Below are 21,154 nucleotides of genomic sequence, written 5' to 3'. Positions count from 1 at the left end.
TGAAGAAGGGGATGCCTTGGGCATCCCCAAGCTTAGATGCTTGAGTCTTCTTGAAATATGCAGGGATGAACCACGGGGGCATCCTCAAGCTTAGACTTTTCACTCTTCTTGATCATATTGTATCATCCTCCTCTCTTGACCCTTGAAAACTTCCTCCACACCAAACTCAAAACAAACTCATTAGAGGATTAGTGCATAATTAAAAATTCACATATTCAGAGGTGACATAATCATTCTTAACACTTCTGGACATTGCACAAAGCTACTAAAAGTTAATGGAACCAAAAAATACATTCAACATAGCAAAAGAGGCAATGTGAAATAAAATGCAGAATCTGTCAAAACAGAACAGTCCGTAAAGACGAATTTTTACGATGCACTTAACATGCTCAGATGAAGAAGCTCAAATTGAATGAAAGTTGCGTACATATCTGAGGATCACTCATGATTTTTCGCTGATTTTTCTGAGTTACCTACAGAGAAATCTACTCAAATTCGTGATAGCTAGAAATCTGTTTCTGCGCAGAAATCCAAATCTAGTATCAACCTTCTATCAAAGACTTTACTTGGCACAACAATGCAATAAAATAAAGATAAGGAGAGGTTATTACAGTTGTAACAACTTCCAAGACACAACAAAACAGTAGCAAATTAAAAACATGGGTTATTGATGTCTACTCACGCTTCTTTTCATGTAGACAGTGTTGGGCCTCCAAGAGCAGAGGTTTGTAGAACAGCAGCAAGTTTTCCCTTAAGTGGATCACCCAAGGTTTATCGAACTCAGGGATGAAGAGGTCAAAGATATCCCTCTCAAGCAACCCTGCGATCACAATGCAAGAAGTCTCTTGTGTCCCCAACACACCTAATACACTTGTTAGATGTATATGTGCACTAGTTCGGCAAAGAGATAGTAAAATGCAAGTAATATGGATATATATGAGTGGTAATAGCAATCTGAATAAAATATGGCAGCGAGTAAACATGCAGTGGAACAGTAAACAAACAGTGACAACGGAGCCAGAAAATGCTTGCTGGCGTGCAGTTGACGTGGGAGATAGGAATCTTTGTGGTGTAGCTTTTCTATTCGGAAACAAGGCCTAGGGAGCATACTTTCACTAGTGGACACTCTCAACATTGCAATCATAAAGAATATAAATAAGCACTTCACTATGCTATTCTGAATTACTCTCTGGCAAGATAACAAACTCTAATTCATCATGTAGGCAAACCTTAAAGATGTATTCCCAAGTACTAATAAACACCCCACGCTGTCACTGTGAGCATTCATAGGAGATAATAAAACACCACAATTTCATAGAGACATCCAACTCAAATCATAACTCCGTGAATAAGTATTCTGTGAAATATAGCTTAAGAGACCCACACGGTGCATACACTGTCACCTTTACACACGTGGGACAAGGAGTCTCCGGAGATCACATAAGTAAAATCCACTTGAATAGCATAACGACATCTAGATTACAAAGCTCATCATATGGATCTCAATCATGTAAGGCAGCTCATGAGATCATTGTACTGAAGTACATGGGAGAGAGAGATGAACCACATAGCTACCGGTACAACCCTTAGCCTCGATGGAGAACTACTCCCTCCTCATGGGAGACAACAGCGGTGATGAAGATGGCGGTGATGTCGATGGAGATGCCTTCCGGGGGCACTTCCCTGTCCTGGCGGCGTGCCGGAATAGAGACTCCTGTCCCCCAGATCTTGGCTTCGCGATGGCGGCAGCTCTGGAAGGTTTCTCGTACCGTGACTTATTCGTATCGAAGATTTAGGTCAGGGAGCTTTAAATAGGCGAAGAGGCGGAGTCGGAGGGGTTACGGGGCGCCACACAATAGGGGGGCGCCCCCCTGGGCCGCGCCGGCCACCTGTGTGGTGGGCCTGTGGCTCTCCTCTGATCCCTCTTGGGTGTTCTGGAAGCTTCGTGGAATTAAAAGATGCTGGGCGTTGATTTCGTCCAATTCCGAGAATATTTCCTTACTAGAATTTCTGAAACAAAAAACAGCAGACAACAGGAACTGGCACTTTGGCATCTCGTCAATAGGTTAGTTCCGGAAAACGCATAAAATCATCATAAAGTGTGAACAAAACATGTAGGTATTGTCATAAAACAAGCATGGAACATCAGAAATTATAGATACGTTGGAGACGTATCAGCATCCCCAAGCTTAGTTCCTACTCGTCCTCGAGTAGGTAAACAATAAAAGAATAATTTCTGAGGTGACATGCTACCAACATAATCTTGATCATACTATTGTAAAGCATATGAGATGAATGCAGCGATTCAAAGCAATGGTAAAGACAATGATTAAACAACTGAATCATATAGCAAAGACTTTTCATGAATAGTACTTTCAAGACAAGCATCAATAAGTCTTGCATAAGAGTTAACTCATAAAGCAATAAATTCTAAATAAAGGCATTGAAGCAACACAAAGGAAGATTAAGTTTCAGCGGTTGCTTTCAACTTGTAACATGTATATCTCATGGATAATTGTCAACAAAAAGTAATAATAAGTGCAATAGGTAAACATGTAAGAGTCAATGCACAGTTGACATAAGTGTTTGCTTCTAAGATGGAAGGAAGTAGGTAAACTGACTCAACATAAAAGTAGAAGAATGGCCCTTCGAAGAGGGAAGCATCGATTGCTATATTTGTGCTAGAGCTTTTATTTTGAAAACAAGAAACAATTTTGTCAACGGTAGTAATAAAACATATGTATTATGTATAAGATATCCTACAAGTTGCAAGCCTCATGCATAGATTACCAATAGTGCCCGCACCTTGTCCTAATTAGCTTGGATTACCTGGATTATCATTGCAATACATATGTTTTAACCAAGTATCACAAAGGGGTACCTCTATGCCGCCTGTACAAAGGTCTAAGGAGAAAGCTCGCATTGGATTTCTCGCTTTGATTATTCTCAACTTAGACATCCATACCGGGACAACATAGACAACAGATAATGGACTCCTCTTTAATGCATAAGAATTCAACAACAGATAATATTCTCATAAGAGATTGAGGAATGTTGTCCAAACTGAAACTTCCACCATGGATCATGGCTTTAGTTAGCGGCCCAATGTTATTCTCTAACAATATGCATGCTCAAACCATTCAACTCATGGTAAATCGCCCTCACTTCAGACAAGACGAACATGCATAGCAACTCACATGATATTCAACAAAGGATAGTTGATGGCGTCCCCAGGAACATGGTTATCGCACAACAAGCAACTTAATAAGAAATAAGATACATAAGTACATATTCAATACCACAATAGTTTTTAGGCTATTTTTCCCATGAGCTATATATTGCAAAGACAAAGAATAAAATTTTAAAGGTAGCACTCAAGCAATTTACTTTAGAATGGCAGAGAAATACCATGTAGTAGGTAGGTATGGTGGACACAAATGGCGTAGTTTTTGGCTCAAGGATTTTGATGCACGAGAAGTATTTCCTCTCAATACAAGGCTTAGGCTAGCAAGGTTGTTTGAAGCAAACAAAAGTATGAACCGGTACAGCAAAACTCACATAAGAACATATTGCAAGCATTATAAGACTCTACAATGTCTTCCTTGTTGCTCAAACCCTTACCAGAAAATATCTAGACCTTAGAGAGACCAATCATGCAAACCAAATTTTATCAAGCTCTATGTATTTCTTCACTAATAGGTGCAAAGTATATGATGCAAGAGCTTAAACATGAGCACAAAAATTGCCAAGTATCAAGTTATTCAAGACATCATACCAATTATCACATGTAGCATTTTCTGTTTCCAACCATATAACAATTAACGAAGCAGTTTCAACCTTCGCCATGAACACTAAAAGCTAAGAACACATGTGTTCATATGAACCAGCGGAGCGTGTCTCTCTCCCACACAAGGATGAACTTATTCAAACAAAACAAAAATAAAAACAAACAGACGCTCCAAGTAAAGTACATAAGATGTGACGGAATAAAAATATAGTTTCACTAGAGGAACCTGATAATGTTTTCGGTGAAGAAGGGGATGCCTTGGGCATCCCCAAGCTTAGATGCTTGAGTCTTCTTGAAATATGCAGGGATGAACCACCGGGGCATCCCCAAGCTTAGACTTTTCACTCTTCTTGATCATATATCATCCTCCTCTCTTGACCCTTGAAAACTTCCTCCACACCAAACTCAAAACAAACTCATTAGAGGGTTAGTGCATAATAAAAAATTCACATGTTCAGAGGTGACACAATCATTCTTAACACTTCTGGACATTGCACAAAGCTACTGGAACTTAATGGAATAAAGAAATCCATCAAACATAGCAAAACCGGCAATGCGAAATAAAAGGCTGAATCTGTCAAAACAGAACAGTCTGTAAAGACGAATTTTTTAGAGGCACCAGACTTGCTCAGATGAAAATGCTCAAATTGAATGAAAGTTGCGTACATATCTGAGGATCACTCACGTAAATTGGCAGATTTTTCTGAGTTACCTACAGAGAACACTGCCCAAATTCGTGACAGCAAGAAATCTGTTTCTGCGCAGTAATCCAAATCTAGTATGAACCTTACCATCAAAGACTTTACTTGGCACAACAATGCAATAAAGTAAGATAAGGAGAGGTTGCTACAGTAGTAACAACTTCCAAGACTCAAATATAAAACAAGAGTGCTGTAGTAAAATAAACACATGGGTTATCTCCCAAGAAGTGCTTTCTTTATAGCCATTAAGATGGGCTCAGTGATTTTAATGATGCACTCGCAAAAAATAAGAGTTGAAGAAAAAGAGAGCATCAAGAAGCAAATTCGAAACAAATTTAAGCCTAACCCACTTCCTATGAAAAGGAATCTTGTAAATAAACAAATTCATGAAGCATAATGCAACAAGCATAGAAAGACTAGACAAGCCCAACTTCAAGGTTTTCAGCAAAAAGAGAGGTGTTTTAGTATCATGAAAATTTCTACAACCATATTTTCCTCTCTCATAATAACTTTCAGTAGTATCATGAACAAACTCAACAATATAACTATCACATAAAACATTCTTATCATGAGTCTCATGCATAAAAGTATCATTACTCTCCACATAAGCATAATCAATTTTATTAGTTGTAGTGGGAGCAAATTCAACAAAGTAGCTATCATTATTATTCTCATCAAGTGTAGGAGACATAGTATAATCATAATAAAATTTATCCTCCATAGTAGGTGGCACCAAAAGACTACTATCATTATAATCATCATAAATGGGAGCAAAGTATCATCAAAGAAATTTTTCTCCTCAATGCTTGGGGGACTAAAAATATCATGTTCATCAAAACCAGCTTCCCCAAGCGTAGAATTTTCCATATCATTGGCAACAATGGTGTTCAAAGCGTTCATACTAATATCATTGCTACTAGCATGCAAATAAGATTCTATAGGTTTTTTAATTTTCGCAGCAAACAATCCATGTCTTAACTCAGAAAATAGATTAAAAAGCTCATAGTTGCTTTCCATTATGCCTAACTAGTGAAAAATAAAAACAAGAAACAAAAAGATGCAGTTGCAGGATCTAAAGGAAATAGCTTCGAGCACTTACAACGGCGCCAGAAAATAACTTAGTTACCTGGGACCAGAGTGTGAGTGCCTTTTACCTTTCCTCCCCGGCAACGGCGCCAGAAAATAGCTTGATGTCTACTCACGCTTCTTTTCCTGTAGACAGTGTTGGGCCTCCAAGAGCAGAGGTTTGTAGAACAGCAGCAAGTTTTCCCTTAAGTGGATCACCCAAGGTTTATCGAACTCAGGGAGGAAGAGGTCAAAGATATCCCTCTCAAGCAACCCTGCGATCACAATGCAAGAAGTCTCTTGTGTCCCCAACATACCTAATATACTTGTCAGATGTATAGGTGCACTAGTTCAGCGAAGAGATAGTAAAATGCAAGTAATATGGATGTATATGAGTGGTAATAGCAATCTGAATAAAATATGGCAGCGAGTAAACATGCAGTGGAACAGTAAACAAACAGTGACAACGGCGCCAGAAAATGCTTGCTGGCGTGCAGTTGACGTGGGAGATAGGAATCTTTGTGGTGTAGCTTTTCTATTCGGAAACAAGGCCTAGGGATCATACTTTCACTAGTGGACACTCTCAACATTGCAATCATAAAGGAATATAAATAAGCACTTCACTATGCTATTCTGAATTAGTCTCTGGCAAGATAACAAACTCTAATTTATCATGTAGGCAAACCTTAAAGATGTATTCCCAAGTACTAATAAACACCCCACGATGTCACTGTGAGCATTCATAGGAGGTACTAACACACCACAATTTCATAGAGACATCCAACTCAAATCATAACTCAGTGAATAAGTATTCTGTGAAATATAGCCTAAGAGACCCACACGGTGCACACACTGTCACCTTTACACACGTGGGACAAGGAGTCTCCGGAGATCACATAAGTAAAATCCACTTGAATAGCATAACGACATCTAGATTACAAAGCTCATCATATGGATCTCAATCATGTAAGGCAGCTCATGAGATCATTGTACTGAAGTACATGGGAGAGAGAGATGAACCACATAGCTACCGGTACAACCCTTAGCCTCGATGGAGAACTACTCCCTCCTCATGGGAGACAGCAGCGGTGATGAAGATGGCGGTGATGTCGATGGAGATGCCTTCCGGGGGCACTTCCCCGTCCCGGTGGCGTGCCGGAACAGAGACTCCTGTCCCCCAGATCTTGGCTTCGCGATGGAGGCGGCTCTGGAAGGTTTCTCGTACCGTGGCTTATTCGTATCGAAGATTTAGGTCAGGGAGCTTTAAATAGGCGAAGAGGTGGAGTCGGAGGGGTTATGGGGCGCCACACAATAGGGGGCGCCCCCCCGGGCCGCGCCGGCCACCTGGGTGGTGGGCCTGTGGCTCTCCTCTGATCCCTCTCGGGTGTTCTGGAAGCTTCGTGGAATTATAAGATGCTGGGCGTTGATTTCGTCCAATTCCGAGAATATTTCCTTACTAGGATTTCTGAAACCAAAAACAGCAGAAAACAGGAACTGGCACTTCGGCATCTCGTCAATAGGTTAGTTCCGGAAAACGCATAAAATCATCATAAAGTGTGAACAAAACATGTAGGTATTGTCATAAAACAAGCATGGAACATCTGAAATTATAGATACGTTGGAGACGTATCAGTTATCTCCCAAGAAGTGCTTTCTTTATAGCCATTAAGATGGGCTCAGTGGATTTAATGATGCTCTCGCAAGAAATAAGAGTTGAAGCAAAAGAGAGCATCAAAAGCAAATAAGAAACACTTTTAAGTCTAACCCACTTCCTTTGAAAAGGAATCTTGTACACAAATAAATTCATGAAGAACAAAGTGACAAGCATAGGAAGATAAAACACGAGTAACTTCAAAATTTTCAGCATGTAGAGAGGTGTTTTAGTAACATGAAAATTTCTACAACCATATTTTCCTCTCTCATAATAATTTCCAGTAGCATCATCAACAAACTCAATAATATAACTATCACATAAAGCATTCTTATCATGAGTCTCATGCATAAAATAATTACTACTCCCAACATAAGCATAGTCATTCTTATTAATTGTAGTGGGAGCAAATTCAACAAAGTAGCTATCGTTATTATTCTCATCACCATAATCATCAAATATAGGACGCATAGTATAATCATAATAAACTTTATCCTCCATCGTAGGTGGCACCAAAATACCGCTATCATTATAATCATCATAAATGGGAGGCAAAGTATCATCAAAGTAATTTTTCTCCTCCATGCTTGGGGGACTAAAAATATCATGCTCATCAAAACCAGCTTCCCCAAGCTTAGAATTTTCCATAGCATTAGAAACAATGGTGTTCAAAGAATTTATACTAATAACATTACCATTAGCATGCATATAAAGTTCCATAGGTTTTTTAATTTTCTCTTCAAACACCTCATGTCCTAACTCAAGATAAATACTATAAAGATCTCTAATATTTTTGTTGTTTTCCATTAAGCCTACTAGTGAAATAAAAACAAGAAACAAAAAGATATAATTGCAGAATATAAAGGAAATAGCTTCGAGCACTCATACACCGGCAACAGTGCTAGGAAATAGCTTAGTAGTCGGAGGATGTGAATACCTTTTACCTTACCTCCCCGGCAACGGCGCCAGAAAATAGCTTGATGTCTACGCACGCTTCTATTGCTGTAGACAGTGTTGGGCCTCCAAGAGCAGAGGTTTGTAGAACATCAGCAAGTTTCCCTTAAGTGAATCACCCAAGGTTTATCGAACTCAGGGAGGTAGAGGTCAAAGATATCCCTCTCAAGCAACCCTGCAATTAAGATACAAGAAGTCTCTTGTGTCTCCAACACACCTAATACACTTGTCAGATGTATAGGTGCACTAGTTCGGCGAAGAGATAGTGAAATACAAGTAATATGGATGAATATGAGTGGTAACAACAATCTGAAATAAATATGGCAGCAAGTAAACATGTAGCAGAACTTGTTGGAAATAGTGTTTCAATGCTTAGAAATAAGGCCTAGGGATCATACTTTCACTAGTGGGCACTCTGAACAATGTTATCAAATAGGAATATAAATATAAGCACTTCACTATGCTATTCTGAATTACTCTCTGGCATGATAACGAACACTAATTCACCGTGTAGGGATGCAAAGCAAACCTTAAAGATGTATTCCCAAGTACTACTAAACACCCCACGTTGTCACTGTGAGCATTCATATGAGGTACAAACACACCACAATTTCATAGAGACATCCAAATCAAATCATAACCCAGTGAACAAGTATTCTGTGAAATATAGCCTAAGAGACCCACACGGTGCACACACTGTCACCTTTACACACGTGGGACAAGGAATCTCCGGAGATCACATAAGTAAAATCCACTTGAATAGCATAACGCCATCTAGATTACAAAGCTCATCATATGGATCTCAATCATGTAAGGCAGCTCATGAGATCATTGTATTGAAGTACATGGGAGAGAGAGATGAACCACATAGCTACCGGTAGTGCCCTCAGCCTCGGGGGAGAACTACTCCCTCCTCATCATGGGAGACAGCAACGGCGATGAAGATGGCGGCGGTGTCGATGGAGATGACTCCGGGGGCAATTCCCCGTCCCGGCGGCGTGCCGGAACAAAGACTTCTGTCCCCCGAATTGGAGTTTCGCGATGGCGGCGGCGTCCCTGGAGTCTTTCTGGAGTTTCGTCAATCGGTGTTGAGTTTTTAGGCCACGAGGGACTTTATAGGCGAAGAGGCGGAGTCGGAAGGGCCCCAGGGCGCCCTCCCCACCTGGTGGCGCGGCCAGGGTGGGACCCGCGCCCCCTATGGTGTGGGTCCCCCTTGGCCCCCCTCCTGCTCTCCTTCGGTGTTCTGGAACATTCCTGGGAAAATAAGGTATTGGGCTTTTGTTTCGTCGAATTCCGAGAATATTGCCCGAACAGCCTTTCTGGAACCAAAAACAACAGAAAACAGGAACTGACACTGTGGCATCTTGTTAATAGGTTAGTTCCGGAAAATGCATAAAATCATTATAAGTGTGAGCAAAACATGTAGGTATTGTCATAAAACTAGCATGGAACATCAGAAATTATAGATACGTTGGAGACGTATCATGGCTCGGGGTCTCAAGGGAGGCAGGGCAGACGGGGCACCCGCTAGCCGCAACATCCAGGATCCCCTTGCGGAGGAGGTTGAAGCGGCTTTGGATGCGTCCCCGTACGAGCAGCCAGGTGAAAACTTTCACTTTTGACTGCGCGAAGCTCTGCGAGACGAAGTTGGCGTGGGCGTTAGCCTTGCCACCGAGGGTGCAAAGCTTGTACATGGCGGAGGTTTCGAGGCTGCCGTCGGGCCTAGCACAAAGCGGCAGCGAGCGTTTGTCGTGGTGGGTGGACAGCGCGGTGGCCGCAACGACCTGGAGGAGCTGCGCTCGCAGCGCCGTGGCGGAGGTGGGCAGACGTGGAACCAGGAAGGACTCCAGGCCGGCATGGAGCACCTGGGGCACCGTCGCGTGGGGAGCGGTGCAGTGGGAGAAAACCTGCGGCCACCGAACAGACAGAGCACTAGTAGGGAGCCAGCTATTGAGCCATAAAGCCACACGGTGCCCATCGCGGAGCCGGACCCTGGAGATACTCCGGTACAGGGGAGGAGACGTAGCAACGAGGACCAGTGGGAGCCGCACAACATAGCAGAGCGTCCGACGGAGTCGACATACATGCCTGCGAGGCAAGACCAGACCCAGCGCGGCCAGGATTCATCAGTGGCGAAGTGGATGCGGTGGAGCAGATTCAGGTGGAGGCATGTGTTCTGGTCGGAGAGAGAGCGGATGCCTAGCCCACCCTCATCCTTAGACCGGAAGACCTGCTCCCAGGCAACCAAGCATCTGGCGCCGGTTACATGGTCAGTAGTGGCCCAGAAGAAGGCACGACGCAGTCTTTCCAACTCAGCGATGACGCCGAGGGGAAGCTCCAAAGCTCCCATGGCGAAGGTGGGCAGCGCGTCCATGATAGCGTTAACCAACACGAGCCGACCGCCAGAAGACAGGAGGAGGGAGCGCGACCCCGAAAGGTATTTATCGGCTTTGGCGATGAGCGGCGCCAAGGCGAAAGGCGAAGTTTGCCGACGGAGAGGGGGAGGCCGAGGTAGGTTTGGGGGAACCCTTCCACGTGACAGCCGAGGGCGTCCTTGATCGCAGCCAGGGCCTCCGGCGAGGAAGGCGGCGAGGGCGGAGAAGGCGGCGAGGAGGGCAGTGGCGAAGAAGAAGAAGAAGGCGACGGCAAAGAAGAAGAAGAAGAAGGCGAGCTGCGAGAAGCGCCGGGCGGAGTCGGCGGCGAGGGCGGAGAAGGCGGCGAGGAGGGCGGAGGACAAGAAAAACGGCGCCGGGCCGTTGACGATCATCCTCTCCTCCTCCTCCTCCTCCTTCGAGTAGACTTCTACTCCGGTGTCCGACACTACTCCGAGCAGTCACTTGTCGGACATCGACTGTGACTCGGACTCGGAGTAGATTTTAGGGTAGTTTAAATAAAATATCGCAGTACCGTCAAACTTTTAATATATTTCGTATTTTCAGTTAAATTTTGTGTTTTATTTGATTTGTTTCGAACCAAAAACGATCTAAATAGCTGTTCGCGGCTTTTACCGCCCGAGCACACGCCGTAAATTGCCGCGTCCGGTGGGGCAATTTTCGGTGCAGCGCGCGCCGACTTTTAGTGCGCCTGTTGGAGATGCTCTAAGTTTTCCTTACTACATGATCTCTAATTTGCCAAAGGGAAAAGGTAAATTTAACAAAAAAAAAAAAAACAGAAAAGAGATACTACAAACAAGTAGACCTGCGCGCATGCAGTCGATCGATGGTCTCGCCGCGCGCGCGTAACGTACGGGCCGCATGCGTTGCACTGGATGAAGAGCGTGCGGAGTCGACGCGGATAAGTTAAGTTGCGGTAGCTCCGATTTATCCACTGAAGTGGCGCCGGCTCCATCTGTTATCGTTTCGCGCATGCGTGGAAGAAGCTGTTGACACGGCCAGCACATAGTTATCCAAACTAGCCAGCAGCGCTCACTGCGTGTATTCCACCGTCCAGCTCCTATAAATACATCACATCTCCAGCCGCTTCCATAACCAGTACTCTATCATCCTCTCTCGATCAGCTGCTTCCTTTCCTCTCTACATTGATCACCATGCAGCGCTTCTGCCTATGGCTGCTCCTGGCGGCCGTCGCTGCCGTCGGCGTCAGCGGCACCAAGGTGGCGTACAACGACCGGGCTCTGGTGATCGACGGCGAGCGCCGCATCATCATCTCCGGCTCAATCCACTACCCTAGGAGCACTCCCGAGGTACGTTACGTACACGTACCCGCTCAGTCAATCTTCAGATTCCACTGATTTGAGTTACTGAATCTTGTGGTCTCGTTGCATTGCAGATGTGGCCGGACCTGATCAGGAAGGCCAAGGAGGGCGGGCTGGACGCGATCGAGACGTACGTGTTCTGGAACGGCCACGAGCCGCGCCGCCGGCAGTACAACTTCGAGGGCAACTACGACATCGTGCGTTTCTTCAAGGAGGTCCAGGACGCCGGCATGTACGCCATCCTCCGCATCGGCCCCTACATCTGCGGCGAGTGGAACTACGGGTATATATGTCCAACTTCTTCCATGATTCAGTACGTACATGCAAATCTGCATGCATGTTGGTTACTTACGTACATACACGCTCCACATATACATCATCTTCTTCTTCTTCGTTGCCTGCAGAGGTCTGCCGGCTTGGCTGCGCGACATCTCCGGCATGCAGTTCAGGATGCACAACCACCCTTTCGAGGTACTCGTAAAATGGGTCCATGCATGTTTCTTCCATCTCTGTTTTAGCCAACGCAAATAGATCTCAACTTATTTGAAAAATGCAGCTCGAAATGGAGACCTTCACGACGCTGATCGTGGACAAGCTCAAGGAGGCCAGCATGTTCGCCGGCCAGGGCGGCCCCATCATCCTGTCCCAGATCGAGAACGAGTACGGCAACATCATGGGCAAGCTCAACAACAACCAGTCCGCCTCCGAGTACATCCACTGGTGCGCCGCCATGGCCAACAAGCAGAACGTCGGCGTGCCCTGGATCATGTGCCAGCAGGACGACGACGTCCCGCCCGGCGTCCTCAACACCTGCAACGGGTTCTACTGCCACGACTGGTTCCCCAAGAGGACCGACATCCCCAAGATGTGGACAGAGAACTGGACTGGATGGTGATTAGTTTTTCTTTCTTTCCCAGATTTTGTTTTTCATTCTCTATCCATTGATTAGTAGCAGCATGTGACATTCAGTTTCAAATGACATATCTTCAGGTTCAAAGCCTGGGACAAGCCCGATTTCCACCGGTCCGCCGAGGACGTCGCCTTCTCCGTTGCCATGTTCTTCCAGAAGCGCGGATCGCTGCAGAACTACTACATGGTAAAGACTAAGTCATGATTGATTCAATTAACCTGCACGTCTAATTTTGCCGTGATTGCCTGAATATACATTTGACATGCTCGTCGTCCATATTATTGATCAGTACCACGGTGGCACCAATTTTGGCCGCACCTCAGGTGGCCCCTACATCACAACCAGCTATGACTATGATGCCCCTCTCGATGAATATGGTACTTCAGTTTTTTTTTTTTTCTTACTCATCTGCAGATGTTCGCTATGTTTTTCTTTACCTGGATGTCAATATTACTGATCTCCTACTTGGTCTATTTTTCTAGGTAACATTCGGCAGCCCAAGTACGGGCACTTGAAGGATCTGCACAACATTCTCAAGTCCATGGAGAAGATCCTACTCCATGGCGACTACAAGGACACCACCATGGGCAACAACAATGTCACGGTAAATACTTCAAATTGTTCAATATATATAGACATGCATACAACATACTAGTTTACTACATCACTGGTGATTATATCAAGATCCATTTATTTGATTCATCAATGTAAATGTAGATGACCAAGTACACCCTAGACAACACCACCTCAGCTTGTTTCATCAGCAACAAGCACGACGACAAGGATGTCAACGTTACCCTCGAGGACGGAGTAACCCACGTCGTGCCGGCGTGGTCGGTGAGCATCCTCCCCGACTGCAAGACCGTCGCATACAACAGCGCCAAGATCAAGACACAAACGTCGGTGACGGTGAAGAGGCCGGAGGATGGGTCGACCCAAAGCCTGACGTGGTCGTGGATGCCGGAGAACCTCCAGCCATTCATGACCGACGAGAAGGGCAACTTCAGGAAGAACGAGCTGCTCGAGCAGATCACCACGTCGGGCGATCAGAGCGACTACCTCTGGTACAGGACAAGGTAATCATCAAAGAACAAATTAAATCATATCTACTAGAACAAATTCAATGTAGCTTTGAATAATTTTCGCTATGGTTTATGAATAATTTTCTGATGAGAACAAATTCAATGTAGCTTTGAGCACAAGGGAGAAGGGAGCTACAAGTTGCACGTGAACACGACTGGTCATGAGCTCTACGCCTTCGTCAATGGCAAGCTCGTCGGTAGGCACCACTCTCCCAACGGCGGCTTCGTCTTCCAGATGGAGACACCAGTCCACGTCCACGACGGCAAGAACTACATCTCCCTCCTCAGCGCCACCATCGGGCTCAAGAACTACGGCGCCCTGTTCGAGATGATGCCCGCCGGCATCGTGGGCGGCCCGGTAAAGCTCGTCGACCCAGCCACCAACACCACAACGTACGACCTCTCCAACAGCTCCTGGGCATACAAATCGGGGCTCGTCGGCGAGCACCGGGAGGCGCACCTTGACAAGGCCGGCCAGCAGTGGCGCAGCCTCAACGGCACCATCCCGGTGAACCGCCCCTTCACCTGGTACAAGGCGAGCTTCGAGGCCCCCGCCGGGTCGGAGCCCGTGGTGGCGGACCTGCTCGGGCTGGGCAAGGGCGTGGCGTGGATCAACGGCAACAACCTGGGCCGGTACTGGCCGTCGTACACGGCCGCCGACATGGGCGGCTGCCGGCAGTGCGACTACCGCGGCACGTTCAAGGCGGAGGGCGACGGGCTCAAGTGCCTGACGGGGTGCAACGAGCCGTCCCAGCGGTTCTACCACGTCCCCAGGTCGTTCCTCAAGGCCGGGGTGGAGAACACGGTGGTGCTCTTCGAGGAGGCCGGCGGCGACCCCACGAGGGTCGACTTCCACACCGTCGCCGTCGGCGCTGCGTGCGCGGAGGCCGCCGAGGTCGGCGACCAGGTGGCGCTGGCGTGCAGCCACGGCAGGACCATCTCCAGCGTCGACGTGGCCAGCCTCGGCGTGGCGCGGGGCAAGTGCGGCGCCTACGAGGGCGGCTGCGAGTCCAAGGCCGCGCTGGCGGCGTTCGAGGCCGCCTGCGTCGGCAAGGAGTCGTGCACCGTGCGGCACGCCAACGACTTCCGCGCCGCCGCCGGCTGCGACTCCCGCGTGCTCACCGTGCAGGCCACCTGCTGATGATCGACCTTAGGCTAGCTGCAGAGTGTGTTAGTTAGCATCAGGAGGATCTGTTAGCCTTGGAGGATAATTAATTAGCTCATATGATCACGTGTTTCCCTCGAGGTACACGGCACGATAATAAGATATATACAGGCAAATTTCTCCAACTAGCTTGTTCCAGGTGCCTTGTTCAGTTGTTGCATCGCATATTGTTGCATCGCATGTACGCCATCCCTTTCATGATCTGAACGAAGGGCAGCGACTAGGTTATCTATTCACAGCAACAACAATAGTTTACTGAAGTAAATGGATTGTATCTAAAGGTATAATAGATGCCCTCCCATGGGAAGCTCACAGCGATTTGAGCTTCTCGGCCACAGGATATTGTCAGCTGGAGCATCTCAGCCGTCCATTTCAGGTAAGATTTTTTCACATCCCACTAGATCAAGACATGAAACAGTGAGGTTCTACCTGCCTGTCACTGCGCGCGGGCCTTCTTCTAAATGGACCATCTTGTCAGTTGCGTGGGTGGATGCAGTGAGGACACATCCTTCGTGGGTGAAATTCCTAGCTGCCCTGATTGGACAGCTCCACACCCAATCCCACGACCTCATCTCTTCCAATCCTCACTATTTCCTTTCCCCAATACTCTCATCTCTCTCCCCCAATCCCCTCCTCTCTCTCTTCTCCCCCAATCCCATAGCGCCTCCCGCGGGTCTTGCGCTCGATCTCGCCGGCGAGCAGCCCATTGCGCCGCCTGCGGGTCTCCTCCACATGTCGGCCGCCTCGGTGGGCGAGCAGCAGAAGAACGCGATGGGGCGAGCGCTTGACGAGCGGGAGCTCCGTGGTGAGCAGCGGCCGCTGCATCTGGTCGGCGGCGCGGCTGCACCGACGGGTGAAAACGCTAGCGCGCCGCCTCACAATCCCGAACGTCCGTCCTCATCACCTTCGTCCTCAGCTTCCAGTCTGCAAGGGGAAGATGAGGCAGAGACCAAGAAGCAGAGCCCGCCTGCAGGATAAAGAGGAGGCAAAACGTGAGAGCTCTCCAACATCTGAACTAGATAATTGATTGTTTGATATTTCAAAGCTAAATCAAATTATTGGTATACTTATACAGGTGATTTTGAAGCAAATCAATTTCAGGCAGAAGGAACTCAAAAATAGTGATGGCAGGGGATATTACCATAATGCAAAAATATGCTGCAAGTCAATTCAGGTTTTCCAGGTCATTTTTAATTTACAAACTATGTAAGAAATAGTGACCGTGTGTTATATAGTAGCATCGTATGATATCTTCAACATAGGAATTACTTGTAGATTGTCCCATATTTCGTTAAAAGATGCATGGTTTCATTTTACATGTTAACTGTATTTCAGATTTCAGTAGTATTAAATATGGCAGAAAACATCGGAGGAGAAGACCTTTATCTGAAGAAAAAGATGAAGACCGCTGGCCATGGCCAACATTTTCCTATGAAGAAAACAAATAAGGTTGCGGTGCAAGGTGGTCCCCTGCAGCTTGTGGAGGTGGTTGGCCTTGGCCAGGACAAATTGTCGATGCCGGTAACCTCTCTATATCCACTCCGTAGGTATATGAGATCCTTACCTTGCCTCTCCACCATCAGCTTTGAACTTTTAAAATCCACCTTTCTATATTGATGTATGATGCTCTATGTTTTTATTGTCAGAGTTGGTGTTCTTCATCCCCTTATCTGAAAATTCATTTAGAATAAGGCCACTTGCGCATCCCGGTAAACCTCCTGGTTCACATTTTGTCTCTTTACACTTTCTTGACGCAGTTTACTGCTATTGCTATACGGAAAGTTTGTTATAACTGATTATATCAGTGGTTTGCTAAATAGCGTGTTTAGTTATTCACAAAATAGAGATAGATGGACATTTTTCCATAATGTGCTTGGTATTTCAATCCACCCAGGACTACTGTATGTCATGAGCCTGTAAATATCCTCGCAAGGTCTACTTTGCTTATGGTGCTTATAAAATATAGAAAGTAATATGTTAAATATCATAGGAAAACTGAAATTCCTCCCAGAGATAACATCCAACTATTTTATTTTAGCAATTGATACTGATTTTGAACTCTGAATTTTATGATGTGCACTTTTGTAGCTGTGAGGGAGGATTGAAAGTGAAGTTACATCATTAAACTTCGGAATGCTTCTAAATATCTGCTGATTATCACCCTTTAGTGGTTGCGCTTTTCTTGATGAATAGCTTCAACGATGACAATTTGAGTTATACAAAATGACAAGTCAGTGCTTACTTTTGAAACTATAATTTCTTACTTACCTTTTTGATCATTACAGGGCACCTGCAAGCAAGCTCCACCAGAATCTCCGTTTCCACTTCAGGTCGGTCACCTTCTCAAAGTATTGAAATGTTATGGTGATGTGAGTGACTCAACAGGCCATTGCGATGTTCTTGCATTGGTATATTATTCTATATACCTCTACCAAACTAACTCAATTCGGTGTGCTCTGCAGTTGTAGGCGAAGTCTAAAATAGCTCTGCGGCATTCTGCTCTATTTGAGTATTGCAAAGCACTCCAAGAGGTCTTTGTTTTCTTTGCCGTTGCTAAATTTAGCAAATATGTATCATTTAAAATAAATTTGGGATGATTGGAATGCAAAAGTGGTTCTTCTGGCTACAGTTCCTACTTGTGCTGGTATGGAGTTCAGTTCACCATTATTTTGTTCATTTGAATGACCACAGAGTGTACTATTTTACCATTTTCCTGATGCATCTAAGTTTTATATACAAATAAATTGTATGTTTCTGCTGCAATCACATCTCTGATAAATCAAAATAGTCTCTATAATTCTCCTATATGTTTTTCCCATTTCGGCTGTCAGGTTGCAGGCTTGCAGCTTATTTCTTTTGTTACTTTGGCAGCCTAATTGGAGAGGTTTCCTGTGTAGCTCAGTGAGAGTTAGGACTGTATTTTCCCTCAAACAAGATATCCCATGCCTTTTTTCATTAATGTTTCTATGGTTTGGGAAAGTCCAGTCTTTGGCTTTGGCTTTGGCTTTGCCTTGCATACCACATTGAATCTCTATTTTCTCTATAACTCATTATCGTCAATCGATTTCTTATCATTAATTTTTGATGTGTACAGTTAGTTTAATCTCGGCGATGAAGGCTAAAAAAGAACTACCGTTTGCAATACATGCATGTTTGCTAGAATGGGTACAAATCACTGCTTCGCTCTTGAGTTATTAGTTTCATTGTATACCCTGTTTCATGGATGGTTCATATTTTAGTTGAAGCTTCCAATTATTTGACAGTAAAGTAATGCTTCATCTAATTTCATAAATACTAGAAACATGTCAATGTTTCTAAGCGGCAAATTCTTAATTGATCTATTTTCATCGTTCATCACAATTATATCTTATATTCATAGTGGGCATTTGGCACCCATGTCAGGGTCAAAGCTACATACAAGACTGTTTACCCCCGCGGGAGACCGAATATCTTAGAAACAACATCCTAAACATTTAGCGCACATGTCATACCAACAACTGGTAGAACCTTGCTCTGGCAGTCCTGTACGTAGCTGAGACCCTGTGTGCTTTACTCAGGTTACCCCAAGTTGCGAACCAAGCGAAGATATAGGGTTATTTCTTGGTCCTTTGTGGGCATGATTTAGTTTAGTTTTTGTGGTACGTGCTTGGGACTTGGACAACAAATCTGGAGCTAATAGTTTACCTAAGCTACTTCATTAACGTCTTTTCTTTTGTTAGATTCAGATTTACTATATGATTTATGTAAGTGTGATGTCATGTTGCAGGTTTGCAAAGAGGAATTTGGATGAGTATGTATTTCTTGGCAATCGGCTGCAGGTGTATATGCACCTTAGTTTGAGAGATTTTTGGATACCAACAAGAAACTGGAGGTCGGGAGAAATAAAGTCCTCAACCAAATAAGATGTATGGTTTCACCATTTTCTATAAAATATCTGCATCTTATAATTTAGTGTTGTGATGGTAAAAATAAGAAGAATTTGCAGTTAGGGAAGGAAGTCCAGGTTGAAGGACAATAAAACATGATGTAGTGTAGCATGTCTAATTTTTCAATTCGAACCATTTAAATGTAGATTCATGAACCATTTAAATGTAGATTCATGTGTATTGTTTCCTTATCATTGTTTTAAATTAATTCCAATGGTACTTGAGCACTTCTTGCGTATTTTTTTACCATACACCCTCATATATTTATATCTTTTTTGTATCCTTCTGTGACGTGGATGTTGATACAAAACGTGGATAAGTTGGTGGCAGCCTTATATTGTACTGCACATGATTAGCTCCAAAGTTGAGTTACTCAACTATATTTACCTGTATGGAAAACAATATCGAGAATTTTTTTTAAAAAATATTTTCATGTGTTATGTTATTTGTCAACATAACCCCAGATTTTGCGGCGTCGTCCTCACCGGAAGCAGCACCGCCTCTGCCCCGTGCGACATTGTCGTCCCCATCAAGCCGCACCAGAGGGAGATGCTTAGCTGCGGCCACACAAACGGATGGGGACGTCAAGCCAAGCTGGTGGCTGGTGGCCTACCATCGTGTCAACTTACACAGAATAGGAGCAGAGGAATCTTGAGCGCGGCGTCCAGACCTGGAGTGGAGGACATGGGTCGCCATGAAGGTAGCAGGCCACAATACTGATTGGTTGTGTTTTTTTCCCACATCCTTCCTTGAACATCTTTTTCTGACTCCAACCTCGATCTGCAGCAATTGCCCCTTCGTTGTGAAGTTGCAGGTGTGTACATAAGCTTTTTGTGTAAATGCCTAAGAGCAAAGACCTCTCCTGGAAGAATGCTCACAGCTCAGCTTGAATTTGTAAGTTAATTGTCCTCTCAGATGCACCCCTCTTGATGCTTTATATGTTTCAACATGGATTCTTGGTTCCTATAAATTTACAGGTTATGATGTTGTGATGAACTTGCAGCAATGAAGTGATTTGGGTAACGTCTTGCTTTTTAAAATGTCTTTCATGTACTTCTGTGGCATTGAAGGAGCGAGGCAATTCCTCCCAATATAGAATTTGCAGCGGATGAAGATGCTAGAAGTACAGGTTATATTGTCTTATGAATTGTCTAAGGAAGTCCTATATTATTTATCTGTTGCTTGACCAATGGTTTGTCGAACTGAAACAGTATGGCCATGTGCCCATGTGCCCATGTTATTTCTTTGTTTGCCAAAATAAATTTAACTTCCGATCACAAAATAAAAGAATGTCCAATGGATATCTCTTCGCATTGGTTTAATTCTGTATCCTGAAACAGCTACTGAACAATGACTATTGATAAAGCTGTTATGAACACCCTCTTAGTTACAATCATATTTTGTGAAACTGCTTTTACACCGACTTTCCTAGAACTGGTAATGAGTATATATTTTTAACGCTTAATGCAATGCAGATTTGTAGGGTATCAAGAAAGAAAGGTATTGTTAGTTATATTCTGTTGTAGTAATGTAGTGCCCGGAATTAGATGTACCATATTCTCATTAGCTTTGGCCTAAATAAGAACTATTAGAAAGGTTTGGGTGTTACTTCAGTTACAATTTACACTGTCTTCCTTTAGAAAATAGTTATCTTATGGCTTGCACTATTGTTCCTTTCTTCAGAGATAAAATGCTTCATGTGGTCGTTCGTGTAATTAAATTGGAGAGAAACATGAAGAAGTTTGATGGCACCCATTCTTAGGTTGAAAATTGACTGTCCGATCCATTACTTGCTTTTTTTTTTGCTTTATCACTTTATTATGTAGTTCCTGATTTTGGAAGATGTATTATCTGGTCATCGCTTGCATTTGACTACATTTGTGCGATTTGTAATGTAATTCATCCAGTATACCGGTTATACATTTGGTAGCAAATTTGAATTTTCTCGGATATACATATATCAGATTTATTCATTTGGTTTAGAGTCCAATCTCTTGGCATGTGCTATATGATATGTACTTAAACACCCAAAAGGGTCTCAAAAGGGTCTTATGTTGGTGGCCGACAATCTGTTCTTCTACTTGTGAGTATTGTAGAGTGCTACAGGTGTGCCCTCCGATTAATAGTATACATTCAGTATATTTAGCTTTCTTTCAAATTGCGCATTTGTTTCAGTGCTCAATACGTACACCAATGTA

General features: G+C 44.4%; 1 protein-coding gene and 1 long non-coding RNA gene across 7 annotated transcripts; both read left to right on the top strand.

The window, feature by feature from the left end:
• Window positions 1-11,701: 11,701 nt before the first annotated feature.
• LOC127342075 (beta-galactosidase 1) lies at window positions 11,702-15,040 on the top strand. Its single transcript, XM_051368011.2, has 9 exons — window positions 11,702-11,861; window positions 11,948-12,156; window positions 12,278-12,344; window positions 12,430-12,764; window positions 12,864-12,969; window positions 13,073-13,160; window positions 13,266-13,387; window positions 13,501-13,859; window positions 13,974-15,040. The coding sequence occupies exons 1-9, from the start codon at window positions 11,706-11,708 to the stop codon at window positions 15,004-15,006; spliced, it is 2,475 nt and encodes an 824-aa protein (XP_051223971.1). The 5' UTR covers window positions 11,702-11,705; the 3' UTR covers window positions 15,007-15,040.
• A 563-nt stretch (window positions 15,041-15,603) lies between these two features.
• LOC127342055 (uncharacterized) lies at window positions 15,604-20,709 on the top strand. Of its 6 annotated transcripts, none has more exons than XR_011751480.1 (9): window positions 15,604-16,022; window positions 16,106-16,577; window positions 16,677-16,739; window positions 17,316-17,360; window positions 17,493-17,561; window positions 18,125-18,195; window positions 18,797-18,935; window positions 19,421-19,656; window positions 19,743-20,709. It is a non-coding gene; the product is annotated as an uncharacterized lncRNA (long non-coding RNA). The 6 variants fall into 6 exon arrangements; XR_011751478.1 differs by having other exon boundaries at window positions 17,493-17,674; XR_011751482.1 differs by having other exon boundaries at window positions 17,493-18,195; window positions 19,743-19,850; window positions 19,960-20,709.
• The last annotated feature ends 445 nt before the right edge of the window (window positions 20,710-21,154 follow it).

This window comes from Lolium perenne, chromosome 1, assembly GCF_019359855.2.
Source record: "Lolium perenne isolate Kyuss_39 chromosome 1, Kyuss_2.0, whole genome shotgun sequence".
Classification (NCBI taxonomy): domain Eukaryota; kingdom Viridiplantae; phylum Streptophyta; class Magnoliopsida; order Poales; family Poaceae; genus Lolium; species Lolium perenne.
This window is presented reverse-complemented; position numbering and strand designations above follow the sequence as displayed.